This window comes from Rhododendron vialii, chromosome 5a (assembly GCF_030253575.1).
Source record: "Rhododendron vialii isolate Sample 1 chromosome 5a, ASM3025357v1".
Taxonomy (NCBI): domain Eukaryota; kingdom Viridiplantae; phylum Streptophyta; class Magnoliopsida; order Ericales; family Ericaceae; genus Rhododendron; species Rhododendron vialii.
The window spans coordinates 33221458-33237435 of NC_080561.1; the positions used below are offsets into that span (position 1 = coordinate 33221458).

Sequence of the window (15978 nt, forward strand, 5' to 3'; positions counted from 1 at the left end):
AGTGCTAATTTATTTTAAAGCCTTTTTTGGCTGGGCATGGTAAGCGGGAAGAAAATGGATAACTATTTTGTTGATCATGGAAAATGGAATGTATGCGTAGATTTTTTCCGTGTTAAGTTTTCTAGATTATTTTCGTGCAAATCCTGGCATATATGGCCTTGGTGGTTATGGTACATTGTAGGGCATGTTAATACGTAAATACATTTTGAATTGTGGAAATTAGGGTAAATTAAATTGTATTTTTCTTTGTTGGTATACAATTCCAAACCTTATCCCTTCTACCTTTATTTTCTTGTTGAAGGTTTCTTTAATCTAAATAAACAGAAAAAATACTCTTGTTTGAACCTTTATTTTTTATCAGCCAAGAAAATAGGCCGAGATCTCCCAAAAATTTTGGTCTAATCTTTATTTCGGTACTTTTTGTATTCAAAATTTTTTGTTTTGCTTTTTGTCATAATTTGTGGAATTAAATCATTCGTCTCAACAAGAGAAATTAAAAAAATATAAAAATATAGAGTGTAGTTGAAAAAGTTTTACATAAAACAGCACTCAAGATAAAAATACCGATTTGGTATTATTATATTTTTTCATCTTGAATGATTTTTTTTTTCCATAGTTTTTCACTTTTTAAACTTTTCTCATTGAGATGAATAGTTAATGTAAAAAATATGAAAATTAATTTTCACACTCCCTTTTTTGATGCACTCCTTTTTTTTTGTTATTCTTCAACACCTAAATTTACCAAACAGTCCTTGAAATAATTAACTTTTCATAAATTGCAAGGATGATTTGGTAAATTCACGTGCTAAAGGACAAAATAGGGAGAGTGCATAAAAAAGGGTAGTGTGTAAATCAATTTCAAAAAATATAACGTAAATTTAATAAAAATTCAAAAAAAATGGAACAAAAATTCAAGAAAAAGGGTAATGCATTAATTTAAGAAGGAATACACCCAAAGGGATCCCTCAATCAATGCACGTCAATTCTGGAAAGAAACCTACTAGTATAAGCTAGCAAAACACCAACGAACAAACTAAAGACAAGCCCCCAAAAGCCAGTGGCACCCCTTCCAGTTTTAACCAAAGTAGTTGAGATCAGTCGCAGACGCAGAATGCTCAATGCGGGGGACTGAATCATATGTGTTCATGAATTAATAATAAAATAAGAAAGTGATTTTGGCACTTCGTATTTAGCCATTGACACTTCACTTTTTGTCTTTATCCTATGTGAAATTATCAAATTATCCTTTATTTTGTTAGTGTTTATTTACTTTAAAAGGTATTGTTGTAATTTCAAATAGGAAAAAAGACAAAAAAATAGAATGCCAATGACTAAAAGTAAGACGTCAAAATTAAATTTCAATAAAATATTTCGATAATTGGAAAAAGTGTGGAGACCCAGGACCCCGCTTGCACCTCTCAATCCGCCCCTCAACTTTTTCATGAGAAAATAAGAGCGGTAGCTGACAAAACAGAAAATCAATGTTGGCATAGAAGACAAATGAAAGTGCTAATCAGTGGTAGACTTTTTTTTTTTTACCCTACAGACAGAGACGGAGTCAGGATTTTGTAAACGCAAGGGCCGAACTATAAAAACAAGATTTTAAAATTTCAAGATTCGAAAATCTAATAGTTTGTTTGGTTTAGATTTTGAAAGAGTTCTTTTGGATAATCAGTGGAGAAAGATAGAAAGAGAAATAAGATTAATAATTGAAGAAAAAACTTATGAGAGATCATGAGCAAAAAGAGAAATTGGGTTTTGGGACACAAAACGAACACATTTTTAAACATTTAAATGTCTAAATAACACCCAATATAAAATATAATTCTCAAACAAATAAAAAATAACTAATATTAATATTAAAATTTGAAGGGAAAAAAAAAAAACCAAAACAATGCAGGGGCCGTGGCCCCCTCCGCCCACAAGTAGCTCCATCATTGCCTACAGAGGAAGAACTAAAATGTCAGGACCCCATCCTTTAAGAAGCAGAAATCCTAGCCGTACCGACCAATTTCAAACCGAAACCGTACCGACGGCCGCTCCGGGCTGTCTCCGGCCACCGGACGGCCGATCCGAGCCGTTCAAAAATTCTAAAAAAAAAAACCGAGTGGCCCTACGCGGGAATAAACGGCATCCGATGTGTGTAGGGTGGTTAGATCGAGTACCCTATTTTTCGTGTATACTCGTGTATATATGTATACGCGAAAAATAGGGTACTCGATCTAACCACCCTACACACATCGGATGCCGTTTATTCTCGCGTAGGGCCACTCGGTTTTTTTTTTTAGAATTTTTGAACGGCTTGGATCGGCCGTCCGGTGGCCGGAGACAGCCCGGAGCGGCCGTCGGTACGGTTTCGGTTTGAAATTGGTCGGTACGGCTAGCACTTCTCAGAAGCAATTAACGGCAAATATACCATTTCCATGTTATACATGCCAATCAGATGTTCTAAGGTTTTATATTTATGTTGCTGTTGTAGGGGATGCAGCATTATTTATTGCTAGATCTTGTTGTCCAGTTGTATGGCTGAGCTTGATTCGGGGATGCTGTCGAGCAGCTCTGGCCGAGTGGGTGTAGAACATATCCAGTCGTTCGTCTCGGCATGGACTCGGAACAAATTTGAACGCATAAAAATCTAAATTGTTCATTGCTCGGTTAAAATCCGAAACTTTAATTGCCGATACGAGCGGCCAAATCTGCACTGCTCTCCATATTATTGTACACTCTGAATCTGGACCTCCAAAGATGTTTTGAAGTGCAGTTCACGGTAGGAATGTCTATTAGGGCAAATTGGACCCAGGGAAAAAATATATATATGTAAAGTCAGCGGACCTGGGTACCGTAGTACCTTAGGGGTACTACGGGATTGTAGTACACCTCAGTGAGACCCTTTGAGATATCATTCTCACAACTCGTACGCTATTTTTTAGAGCATGGCGAGTACTTTGTTTGAACGAAAAATCATATTAATCGAACATTTATAACACGATCGAGAGGAATACATTGTACATTAACATTTGTTAGATTATGTCGCTACCTCTGTCCAATCATCTTGACTTTTGTACAACCAAAGCAGTGTTTTAAAAAAAGAAATTAATCGGCGATCAATTGCTGGTAGGGCATATCTGATTAGGTCCGACTAATTGCTATGCGCCAAATAATCACCGATTACTAATTGCTACGCGCCGATTAATCGCCGATTACTAAGCCTCGAAGCTCGAAGTGGCCGACCGTGACTAACACCTAGCAACTTTTTAGAACATTGCGACAAAGCACTCTGGCAAATTTGGTAAAATAAAAACAGTACTTGAACATGATATATCGAGGATCCCACCTTTAGTCCACTAAACCACAACCACCCCACAGAGCTTTCAAAGGTTTAATGGAGCAAATTAACCAATTGGAAATATATTTCACGTGTAGCAATTGGGAATTTGGACCCACTCGAAGAGGAGAGGTGATGATAAGATTTTCCAATAGGTGGAGAAGGATTCAGAAACACACATCTGCCATTTTAAACAAGTCAAAAAAGATGGTACAGGCCACCATTGATCTTTCTGTGAACACTTTGCATCCCAGATCTGACCTGTCTCAATATTTTCTGTTTTCCATCAATCTCAATATTTTCTGCTTTCCATCAATCACAAAATATGAACAGTCTATATCTATTTTGTAGTATTCCACAACCTGAATGACCTGTCTCAGTCTCCTTTGTTTCATAACCAATAGATTTCTTATTTCTTTTCTGTTTGACGGTGAGGAGTGTCTGCTCGTAAGTTGTCAAAAGGTCAAGGGTGTGTAGGTCAACTTACGCGGATTTCGGCTAATTCCCTCCCCGGTCCAAAGACATGTCATCCTCACCGGAGCTAGGGAATTTACAAAAAATTACTTTCTTGCAGACTAATCCCAAGAATTGAACTTTGGTTAATTAAACAGAAAGCAAACTTACCAACCAACCGGACTAATCTTGAGCTACCAATCTAGATATTTCAAAACATGATGGAAGAGAATAACAAGTGGTAGTGAGTGTAACAAGAGGGAAACAACTGAAATCAATCGTACTCCAAGTTGAGATTCTAATTGCTTCACTACCACAAATTTATTTTCAAAATAGCAACTCCACGAAAAAATTGACAAAATACAGAGAAAAAAGTTGTTTTGTCAATTTGTTCTATTTTCAAATTAGCACCAAGAGCTACGAGATATTTCAATGAATTTTCACTCCTATCATCAACAAAATTATTCCAATTGGATTTCATATATAAATGGCATCACAAATGTCTTGCAAGTTGAGACTAACGGCGACAAAATTATTTTCAGCAAGTAAAAAATGACCAACATATCGAAGGAAAATAAACGACCAAAAAGGAAAACGGAGAGTTGGATTTTACAAAATTCCAAACCCACAAGGGAGAGGAGGGATAACTTCCCAGACACTAATATAGCTGGCACCTCCTCTCTCCAGACATCAATTGCCCTACAATGTTTTTTACTTTTTACTTCTGTATAGATAGATAATATATAAATCACAAACAAAGAGGTAACGAAGAAATTCGAGTTCAGGTTGACACTTGCATCCCTCTCCATCATTTCCGAGCTTTCTCCTCTTTGCCCGGGACAAACCTTGGCAGAGTCAACAAAGTGTTAACGCGAGAAACCCCTTCAAGAGCGGACCAATCTTTTCCTACTAATCCCATTTGCATTTCCCCTTCATCTCCGGAGGATTCCTCTTTCTTTTGTCGTGGAAGGGTTTCTTCGCCACTTCGAACGGTACCAGAACGATCAAACCTGTTAGGGGCAGGCAGTTCAGGAAGATCCTCTTTCACACCGTCAACATTCTCCTTGGATTTGGTAATGGAAGCAGTAGAGAAATTGTTCGCGGCTGAATCTAGGAAGAGGCAAACCACAGCACAATCATCTACTTTGGAAGTAGGGTATTTACACCTCCAAGCTCTAACTGCAGACTCAACAAGAGCTCTAGCAGCAGACGAACGAGCTGGGGCAGAAGCTACAATGTCCACCACTTCCTTGTTTGAAAGCACATCCCAAATCTACAATAATTGCAAAAAACAAAGGGAAAAAAACAACTTTAGACCTGGAAAAGAAGGAAGATAAATCACACCCAACAAGACTTTTAACGAAGCAATTGGGTCTCATACCCCATCTGTTGCCAAAACAATAAATTCGTCCTTCCCAGTTAGACATCGACAGGTAATTTCAGGGACAGAGATCAAACCAAAATCCTTGAGGCAGAAATCTCCAAAAGCACGGGCCATGGCGAGTCCAGGGGAATCGTTGTTCGGCAGCCAAACTCGGGCAACTTCAGGTTCATCTCGAAGGGAAAAAACACGCCCTCTGCATTTTCGGATCCTCTCAGCTTCAGCTGCAAGGTTAAACAATAAAAAACGAGGAATGAGTAAAGAACAAGACAACATGAAGACAGAAACCCACCATACATATACTTAGATTCATGTTCCACGTTTACAAACCAAAATCTACTGAAAAAGACTAGATCATAACAAAACGAAGGAAACAATCAAAGGATGCATCACCTCTACCCTAAGAAGCATAATACTGAAAATGTAATGATCTGACACAGATGCTGATACAACATTGCAAAAAACAGAAAATTGCAAACATGGCACGCTGGGTACGTGTCTATAGACAACAAAATATCCTATAATCTAAAGTGATTTTCTGCACTGAAAATATATCCATGCTATTATATCAAAATAGTGGTAGTAAAGTAATGATTTTCCCAATTCATTCATGTACTAGAAAAGGAAGTATGAACAAGAAAAACTTGCAAATATTTCAGAACATTTTTCCACAAACAAACTGGAATTTTGATATTCAAAAAACATCAACTCCGAGAATCTAACGGAAGATACATGTAAATATACATGTCAAAGGCGTTCCATTGGATCGCATGTTAAATTTTTCAGACTTGTTAGGCCTTTCATATATGGAGTATGTCTAAATGCTAGACATGTGTCCCAACTGTCTCAAGCATGTCTAACTCAAAACAGTGAAAAGAACCAGGACACACTTAAGAAAGTGTCTGACTCGTGCTGGGGAAGCTTCTGATGAGTGGGTATCTCTAAAGGACGTGCTTTGCTGGCTCTCCCAGTATTTTAACCATTCAAGATATTGCATTAAAAACAAATGTTTCTAAGAGGCGAATGCATAATGCAAGGCGTTTTAAGACATTGCATTGTCAGGTGTATGCCTTGAGGCGTTGAGCATTTCCCATTTTAATCCTACGTTTATTTATTACGTGAACTCAATTAATAATTACAACAAAAAAAAAAAAAGAGAGAGAGAGAGGGTTAGATACCAATGCGAAGCTATAAAAGCTCCTTTATACCTAAATTTTTTCCCTGACCTTATGTAGGTTTTTCGTTCAGAAACATATATATATATAGAAAAGATTTAACAAAAAAAACATAAGCAATGAATAAAACTGACTTAGTATTAGAGAAACATGCATAGTCCATCCAAGAAGAATTCTAGATTCAACATGAAACATGCAACATCCTTGAGTCACTTGAAATCCATGTAAAGTCGGAATGGCCAGTTTGATTGGTTTATTTGATGCAAAAAAGATAGAAAAAAGAAAAAGGAAAATGAAAGATAGAGCCTCGCTTGAATTCGGACTAGGACAAAGATCCTAAGTTTACACTGTTAACGGTGTGCCTTGGCCCTAGGCCAAACCAGGATCAGGGAGTGCACCTCAAAGAGGGTGAGGCAAGGCAACCGATAGATAGCCCCAGAGGCACTTGAGGCACGCGCCTCTCGTTACGGTGTAAGGCACAAGAGGCAATCGCCTCTTTCAAGTCAACAAGAAAAAAAGTTTCAAATAATAATTCTAAAACCAGAAAGGTGGAGCAAACACTTCTTTCACAACCGAACCAATAAGTCTCTGCAATCCATAGGCCACACCAACAATCAACAAACTCAATCAACTCTATGCTATTTTCTTATTCATATCGGTCGCTTGAAGTTTCATACTTCCTCTCTCCTCCTCTTTTTTTTCCCAATTTGGGTCAACTTTTAAGTGTTCACTTCTTACAGTTTGTTTCAATCTCTTAAGGAGATGTCCGTAATAGGTTGTAGTTTATCTGACATCCAGTTGTTATTGTGCAAAAACGGGTATGAGTGACCTCGGGTGACGTAGCCGATGTAGAGGCATGTTAGGGTTATGTTTTAATATGAAAATGAATGAAAGCTAGGTTCTTGAGCCTCTTGGCAATTTACTTCTCTTCATTTTCTCCAAGCAATGGCGCTGCTGTTGCGTTGTATCGACACAATTCTTGATTTTGTGGGTCAAGGTTATGTTCTTTAGTTTACCAGAGCATAGATCTGGGCCAACTTATTTTAGCTTTATTCTTCCTCTTATGTGGGCTTGGGCCATTGATTGTGAGACTAGACTGGAATACGTCTTCTTTCAGCCTTGGACCAAAGCTAATTTATGGGCAATAAAGACATGCTTGGACTTCATCCACCATATAAGCCATAAAATTGAAGACATAAATAACTAAATTCTCGTATCTCTCATAGGTTTTGATTTACAAACAACCACCATAAAGGTACCCATGCAATCCCCAATCAATGGGGATACGAGCAGGAATAGATTAATGCAAGACTTAACCTTTAGCAATACATACACAAAGTGGTTGCTCTCAGAAGTTCTACCAGTGAAATAGCGTCCCGTTACCTCCAAAAACTGAGGAACTTAAGGAACGTTATGTCGTGGAACCATGCCCCCAAATCAAACAATAATATGAAAATCAAATTTATTAAGGAGTGGTAGTTTGGTAATGTGATAGTGAGTTTGTGAATTGCTCTTCTTTGTTGCATCACTACCCTTTCTCCATGTATTTTGTGGTGTCCATATTCCAATTTTCAAGAAAGAACCATTATTTCCTTTGTTTGCACACTCGTCACGCATGTCCATATTTGGAATTCTTAGGCGCCCTATGAATTCATGCGGGTATAAAATGGCAAGGAGGATAATTACAAATTGATTCTCAAGCAAAATATTCTCACAAACTGGCGATCCAACACTGGTCCTATCCTGGAAAGCACCGATAATTACGAATGAGATAGTCCGCACCCACGTATTTCCTCAATTCCACGCACATACGCTCATAAAATCTTAAATGTAGTTTCAGAAAAAAGACTCCAACCCTAAAACATTATTTCTGCAGCAGCAGCACATACCAGATTCAACACATGGTTCACAATCTTATTGCATAGAGATTTTTGCATTGAAAGTATTTCTAACCCAAACTGAGATGTAGATAACTACATTAGCACAACCCAAATTTGAGTTCATTGTAGGGGAAATGAAGCCTAAGCAGTTCGTTTGTCCCCTATAATGCTCATTTCACACCAGATCAAAACAACTTCAGCATGTTGATTAAATCTCGCATTGAACAAACACACACACACAAATATTACAAGCACTTGAGGAGGTTGGATTTCTTTTTCTTTTTTCCGATGATATGTAGGAGACAGTTGGAAAATATGAACCAGCTGCATATACATCAGTATACATAGACAGGAAGGTAGGTAAAACATATGCGCACTTGCATGCACGCGCGCGCGCGCACACACACACACACACACACAGAGAGAGAGAGAGAGAGAGAGAGAGAGAGAGAGAGAGAGAGACCTGGAAGATTAGGTTTGAGGTCTACAGTCAACTGAACAGCAACAAGCGAATCATCTTTATCTCTTGTACCTAGTACAGCCCTTGAGTCCCCAACATTTCCAATCACAAGATACTCACCCTGTACGAACAGTGGATGCATTCATGAGTTGAAAAAAACTTCTCAAAAGTAAGTTCAGAAACAAATATTAAACTTTTATCAGTCAAATAACCTGTTTCACAAGTGTAACAGCTGTTGTCCCACTGCAAAAGCAGTCAATGCTTGTGTACATCTTTAGTTCCCTGTCCATGACCTTAAATGCCTTGAGAAAGGACTCTTTCAATGTGTGAAAGATTTCTAAGTGCTTTTCAGTGTCTTCAATATCAACGGAGGGCCTTGAATCCTCATCAGTAGAGAGAAGGGAAGTACCTTCAGCATTTATACCAGCAGTATTAAGACTGATCTCCCTGAGAACCTCATCGCTCTTTATGTTAACTTCCCAATGTGCACTCAGTTTTAAGGGCAGGGAATCCCTCACCCTTTTTGCAACCATGTGGCCATAGGGACCATGGCCATCAAACACGCCACAAAAGACTGTGTCTGTTCTTGAGCCGAAGTTCTGGAAACCAATTTTGTAAGGATTAGTAAGCAAAAGGCCTATATAGTTTTCCTGAGCAGCTGTGATGAGTACACTGATTACTAATGTAACACATACATAGAAGAAACTGTACTTCCAGAGTTTCCAAAGATACTATGAAAAATACAAATAGCACTTTGAGCATCAAACTCGGAAAGGGTGCCCTTAGTAGCAAAAATGGACATCCTTCAAAAGAGATCTAAGAATAGATATTACTGAACTTCATCAACAATACTTCTTTTAAAACAAAAAACAACTAGATTCATTTACCCATCTTGCAATGTGCTAAATTTATTATTAACTTGATGACAACGTCAAAGTAACAAAAGGGTGTTTGGGCCGCCCACGATACTAACAAAAAGTGAATGACCAGAGCTCGAAGAAATGGCTGGAGATCAGTTAAACTGAACTGACCTAACAAAGCAGAAATCAAGAAAAGTTCGAGTACTCATGAAAGTGAGTAACTTATATGCGAATGCGCAACCTATTTATGATAAAGAAGGCCAATTCTTTTACTAAACAAACCAATCCCTTAAAGCAAAAGGCGAACTAGAGACAAATTAAAGAGTTCCAATTTTCCAGCAAAACATGTGGTTTGGTGAAGCAACTGAAAGATTTTGTCAGGCCCTGAAAGAAAAAGTGAAAACTGCAGCAAATAAATACAAAAGTCCATTCTTCTTGACTACAAAGAAGATAGTCCATCAGCTGAAAATCTTCACCTCAAAACTATGACAAAGATATACAATATAACTTGCACAAGCCGAGCAAAGATTTATTATGGAATTGAATTTTATAATAAGTTCCTATCGAAAGCTAAAAATTAAGTCCCAATCAATTGGGGTTGGCTATGTGAATCTGTTACTTCCTTTGAGATCTGTCGGGGTCACCATGTTCCGTGATATTCAAACCTAGATTCTTTCGAACTACCAAAAGCTAGACATAATTGTAAAATTAAATGTACCAGCTGCAAAAGCAGTAGTCAACTATGAAGTACTGACACTCCAAAAGGGCGCCGTATCCACGTATCGAACACAGGGACACGGCGGAAACACGCGAGGACACGTATTGGACACAGCGTGTCCAATAATTTTTTAATTATTTTTGACAAGGGACACGCCGGGGACACGGCTAAGGGTCAAAATGTATTTTTTTAAATTTTGGGGGGTTAATATGAAATTATTCAAAACATTTGGGGTTAAATTGTAATTTTGCTTTTGAAAAAAATATACAATTTGTGAAAATTTTCATATACAATGGTCCATAAAAAAATTATATATATATATATATATTTTCGTACACGTGGCGTGTCTCCCGCCGTGTCCGTATCCCCATTTTTTTAGAATTGTCATGTCCGTATCCGTGTCCATGCTACATAGGTAGTCAATACAAAGTAATATGGGGCCTTGGATCCTGCAACCAAAAGGACATCTTAAAGCAGTAGACAATACAAAGTTGTATGACTAGTTCTTTTGATAAGTAAGTTATGTAACTATTTCAACAACAAGAAGAAGCAGCAAAGCATGCAGTCATACTCAAGATACTAGAAAGCACCATTTTTTAAAAAGAATTTAATCATTCTTTCTAATAGAAAAAGCACAAGGAAAACATGTAAGGAGTAAAGTAAACAAAAGGCTAACCTCCCAAACAATCATAGCATCTTGGTTGGTCCCTTTCTTGCCTTGCTGGGTAAAGAGTGAAGCAACTTCAGTGGACCCATTTAAGAAGATTCGACCAGGAATCCTATGCAACTGTTCTTCCTTCCTGTATTCAAAGGAAGAATTTCTCGAGCCACCAGGCCTCTTTTTGGAGCCCTTAGGCCTCTTCCTAATCCCCAGTGGGGAACCGGGGAGAGGGCTCCTGCTTTCAGAAGACAAGCAGGACCCCATCCGGAGGGCCCGGATGATATTCAGTAAGCACTCCAGACCACCCAAACAGTCAGACCCTTCACTATGTTCTGTAGAAGGCTCCGTCACAACCACCCTCAATAAAAATCCCTTTTGATTTCCCTTTGCAGCCCACTTATCAGAATCCGTAACCATAAAAATTTCACAGCAATCTAATCAAATTACACAAAGAAGACTACCGGAGTTCGACGCAGAAGACGATTTAATTTACCAAATCTATCTCCCCTCTGAGAACAACAGGGGCAATTGAGATAACTTAAATTGACAGCAGAAATTAGGATATTCTACACCAAATGGAGATAACATCCAAAAGCAGCACAAAGTATACCAATTCCAATTCCAACCACAAAACTAATGGAATTCGATTGCCAAATCTATCTTCCCTCTGAGAATAACAAGGGCAGTTGAGAGAACTTAAGAAATTATGATATTCTACAAAATTTCCCCCAAACGGATATAACACCCAAAACAAACACAGAGTATAACAATTCCACGATTAAGACTACTGGAATTCGACACAGAAGACTACTGGAATTCAATTTACCAAATCTATCTCCCCTAAGAGCACAACAACGGCTATCGAGAGAACCCTAATTCACATCAGAATCTATAATAATCTACACCAAATGGAAGCGTCGAAGCCCGCAGCATCACAAACTATATAACAAAATCAACACCAATCCTCATAAACAGTTTCACCAATTTTCGCACGAGATCTGTAGAAATGCAAAACAAACACGGATACAACGTACCCCAATTCCTTTTCCAAATCACCAATTTCACGGCTTTGAGGGAGAAATTCGAGATCACTCCAACAGATCGAACAGCAGAAGGGGAGAAACTTGAGTAGAATGCAAAAGTGGGTAGAGAGAGAGAGAGAGAGAGAGAGAGAGAGGAGAGGAGTGGAGAGAGAGAGGGGGTGAACGGATGGCGGGGTGGGTAATGGAGAGAGGAGAGCGGAAAAGGAAAGCAGAAGAACGGGATCGCGAAAAGGACGCGGGGGAAGACTTGTGGGTTGGGAAGGGGAGGAAAAGTTCGAAAGGAACCAAAATAGGAAAGGCACTGGTCCTGGTAGGCCGCCCTCTCTCTCTCTCTCCTCTGGGAAATGAGAATCAATCAAATCGTCCTCAGGACCGTGTACGTGGCTGTCAAAAATCCGATAACTCACTCTGACCTGGCATGAATTGGCATACCAGATAACCTCCAACGAAATGAATCAATGCATAGATATATATATAAATATAAATAATAAAAAATTCCAACTACTTTGCTTTTAAACCAAAATCTTTTGCGCACCGACCGTGGTGATACCGACCTTGCTTAAATTGACGTAATATTATTTGGCAATTTTTCCCGATAAAAACTTTGGGTGCATAATTTGATGTATACCAAACATATACCGTGTTTCGTGAAACTCACTTCGGAGTTTTCGCACAAATGATTGGGAGCCGTTCGGTCAGATATCGATAACTTGATCGATTTGTCCACCTAATTTGCTGACGGAAAATTCAGCAAATTGAGCAAAGAATTGTTCAAATTTTTATCGATATCTAGCTTAGTTGGTTTTGTAGGTTTTTTTACAAAGACCCTTAAAAAAATATTTTAAACAAATTAAGCAGTTCTGATCATTTAATTATATGGAATGAAATAAATTCCAGAAAAACGATGTACATGGGAGATAGACCATATAAAATTATTTAAATTGTGTACACATAACATGACTCTTTCTTCCGGTGTTAAATTTGGTATGTCATGTCAATCTTTTTATAATTATTATTCAAATGAGTGAGATACACAATTTTGGCTGAATTTGACAAATTAAGGAAGAATATAAATTTGAAATATTAGTTGGAGAATGTATTTGAACTACCTATAACCCATGTTAACTCGTGCTTGAAGGCACTACTATATATTTTGATTCTAAAATATATATATATATATAAATAATATAACATGCTTTGCGTATGCCAAAGTGTTTCACATTGGCTCTCTCACGAAATGAACGGTCAATTCTTCTCGTTAAAATTTGAGGAGGAACTGGAAATGCTCAAAACAGACATATTTATCTCATTTATCGGTCAAATCTTATCCACTGAGGATTAATAGCAATTGTGTAATTTATTAAATAAACTGTGGGCGATTTAGTTATTATCCTTAATGATTGATTTGCCTAGTAGACAAAAAAAAGTAATTAAATCTCAACCTTCAAATACATCATGTAGCCATGTTTGCTAGAAACCACTAAGTAATGTAATATAGACTAGAGGTCGGGACACATACGATGCATGTTCAAGTCAAAAATTAATCTGAAAACTTTGATTAAATTCGTGAATAGCAAGATTAACTTTATTCATCTCTTCACCAATCTATCTATCTATCTATCTTTTATCTATATACTAAGCAAATGTGTTTTGCCTTCAAAAGCATCCAAATTTCCAATTATAATTTTCTAGATTTTTGAATTTCTTTTATTTAAAAAATAGGGGGAGATAGAGAGAGATGTGGGAGAGGATGTAATATCGTGGAAAAATTACTCTACGCACATAGAGCACCGTCACGTTGTGCCTCTAAACTTATTCTTCACCACACGTCAGTACATAGAACGGGAACGCTGCTAGTGTGCATTGAACGTGAATGGGAAAAAAATTTAATCTATCTTTTTTATCAACTAGCGTTGTGGGCGCTCGATTCACATGACCCGAAAAACACTAATGTGATTTTTTTTGTCTCGTGCATCGAACGGGCACAAACGTTTGTTTTGACGACAACTATGTACTTCACAATCTCTCTCCTCGGTTCTCAGTCTACTCTTTTCTAAAATATGTAACAAACAAAATCGAAATAAAAGTAAAACTTGATTTGCAAATTAATTGAAAACAAAAACACGTAATAGGCAAAAAAATACAGAAACCCAAGTAGAAAACACATGTATTTATCATTTCACTCCTGTCCTAAATTATGGAGAGAAGTTATCACAAACCTCCAAGGACTGCCAATTTCAATCACTAACTGAAAACAATTTCATCATCAATGCCGTCATCTAATGACTGCAATTATAAAGATAAATTTTCCTTCATTTTGATGCGGTGGTGCTGTAATGCACCCCCGCACTACACATGCAATCCCGCAGTCCATCTCGGTAATGGACGTCTCGAATTTTCATTCGAACAATTAACGGTTCGGATTTTTAAAAGCTCGGATTAAATCCAAGCCCCCCATATCGAGATAAACGGTCAAATTCGCCGCACTACAACGTGTTATGCGGATGCAATAACTCCCAATCCGAAAAGAAAAGGCAGTTAAAGCAAATAAGTAAAGAGGAAAGGAAGGGAACCTCTTATTAGGACTAAGGAGACAGGTGTGGCGCATTAGTGAAAAGATGTGGGGAACTGTTTTTTCTTGCTTCTCAAAAATGCTACTTGCACAACCGTTGTATTGGTTGTGTGCGTAATTCTGACCGTCCAGATGTATTTGGACGGTTTAGATTTTAAAAAAACCCTTCCAAGAAAAAATTGAACTTTTATGGGGAAGAGTTTGAACGAATTCTGACCATTTATTACAGCAATGGACGGCTAGAGATTAGTTGTGTGTTGTATTTTACACAATCGTTGTATGTGTAGCACTTTTGCTTTCTTCTTCCAGTTGGAGTTCACCATTCGTGCACAGTCCATGCCATCAATTAAGGAGGAAGTTTTCGTCCAAATAGATTACTTGACAGAAACGTGGGTGTGACAGTTGAGGGGAAATGTGGGTGGGTAGCTGTGAGGAGGTAATTTTACAGTCTAGTCCCAGCAGTTATTTCCTTTAACTGTGTTAGAGTTACGTTTTTTTTAGGGCATTTATGAAAAACAAAAATACATAACAGGGTTGGAATACCATGTTAGGCTTCACCCACGTGTGATAATTTATCGAGGCGGTGCTTGGTAATTATTCGCGTGTAGTTATGTTATATTCGGTTTTGGTTAGAAAATCAAATCCTATGGCAAGTTGGAAGAGTTCCATACTTGGCGGTATTACTATGGAAGAGTTTCCTTCTTGGTGTATTTCCTAGTCCGAGTAGGAAAAGGAATTATAAGGCAGTAGGAAGCCTTGGAGGTCAAGGCTTGATACTCTATAAATACCGAGGCGTATTTGAGATTTATGTGTGACATAATATGAGGGAGAGGGTGAGGCGAGCATGGGGGGCCGGTCTGTGGCCTCCTGGAGAGGAACCGACGTGTGGTTTCCGGAGAGTTTTTTCATCTTTATTGTATATTGTGTGAATATATAATCAAAGGAAGTTTTTATCTGAAACACTGCGTTGTTTGTGTGCATGGTGTCCCTCACGGTCCTAACAATTGGTATCAGAGCGGGGTTGAAGAAGAGGGTCATCAGAAAAACCACGGGTTCGATTTCTGAAAAAAGGTGCTCACCAACCTCGTTTTTGTCACCCGAGGAGGTTGCATAGGCGATTGGAAGTGGCGGAAAAGACGATTGACGGAGCAGACTTGCAGGGATCGGAGGTTGATCAGTGCAAACATGCGCGAAACTAGTGAGCAAGGATACACTCGGGTTGGTAGCGACACAGGCACTTACTAGAGCGAAGGTTTGCGGAGATGATTAACAGTGATCAGAGGCAGTCTGGTTCAATCGGGTTTGAAGACCTATCATCAGGAGTTGCAGTTGTGATTTGGGCTGCATGAGGATGATGATGGGCAACCGATACATGCTTGTGGAGAGTATAGACATATGGAGCTGATGTTTGGTACTAGACAAGCAGTATGAGTTTTTTTGGTGATAGTGA

General features: G+C 38.3%; 1 protein-coding gene across 1 annotated transcript; it reads right to left on the reverse strand.

The window, feature by feature from the left end:
• Positions 1–4230: 4230 nt before the first annotated feature.
• Positions 4231–12280, reverse strand: LOC131327248 (probable protein phosphatase 2C 33). The gene is made up of 5 exons (XM_058360302.1): positions 10929–12280; positions 8887–9273; positions 8678–8795; positions 5160–5383; positions 4231–5051 (listed from the first exon to the last, which is right to left on the reverse strand). Exons 1-5 carry the CDS (start codon positions 11328–11330, stop codon positions 4587–4589), a joined length of 1596 nt encoding a protein of 531 aa, XP_058216285.1. The 5' UTR covers positions 11331–12280; the 3' UTR covers positions 4231–4586.
• Between the last annotated feature and the right edge of the window lie 3698 nt (positions 12281–15978).

Bases quoted from the DNA above. Each gene is read 5' to 3' on its own strand.
- LOC131327248 (XM_058360302.1), bottom strand. From the start codon at position 11,330: ATGGTTACGGATTCTGATAAGTGGGCTGCAAAGGGAAATCAAAAGGGA. The intron at 9,274-10,928 runs GTTAGCCTTTTG...ATTGGTTTCCAG, and splicing joins ATGCTATGATTGTTTGGGAG to AACTTCGGCTCAAGAACAGA. The intron at 5,384-8,677 runs GTCTCTCTCTCT...TTAACCTTGCAG, and splicing joins CCTCAAACCTAATCTTCCAG to CTGAAGCTGAGAGGATCCGA.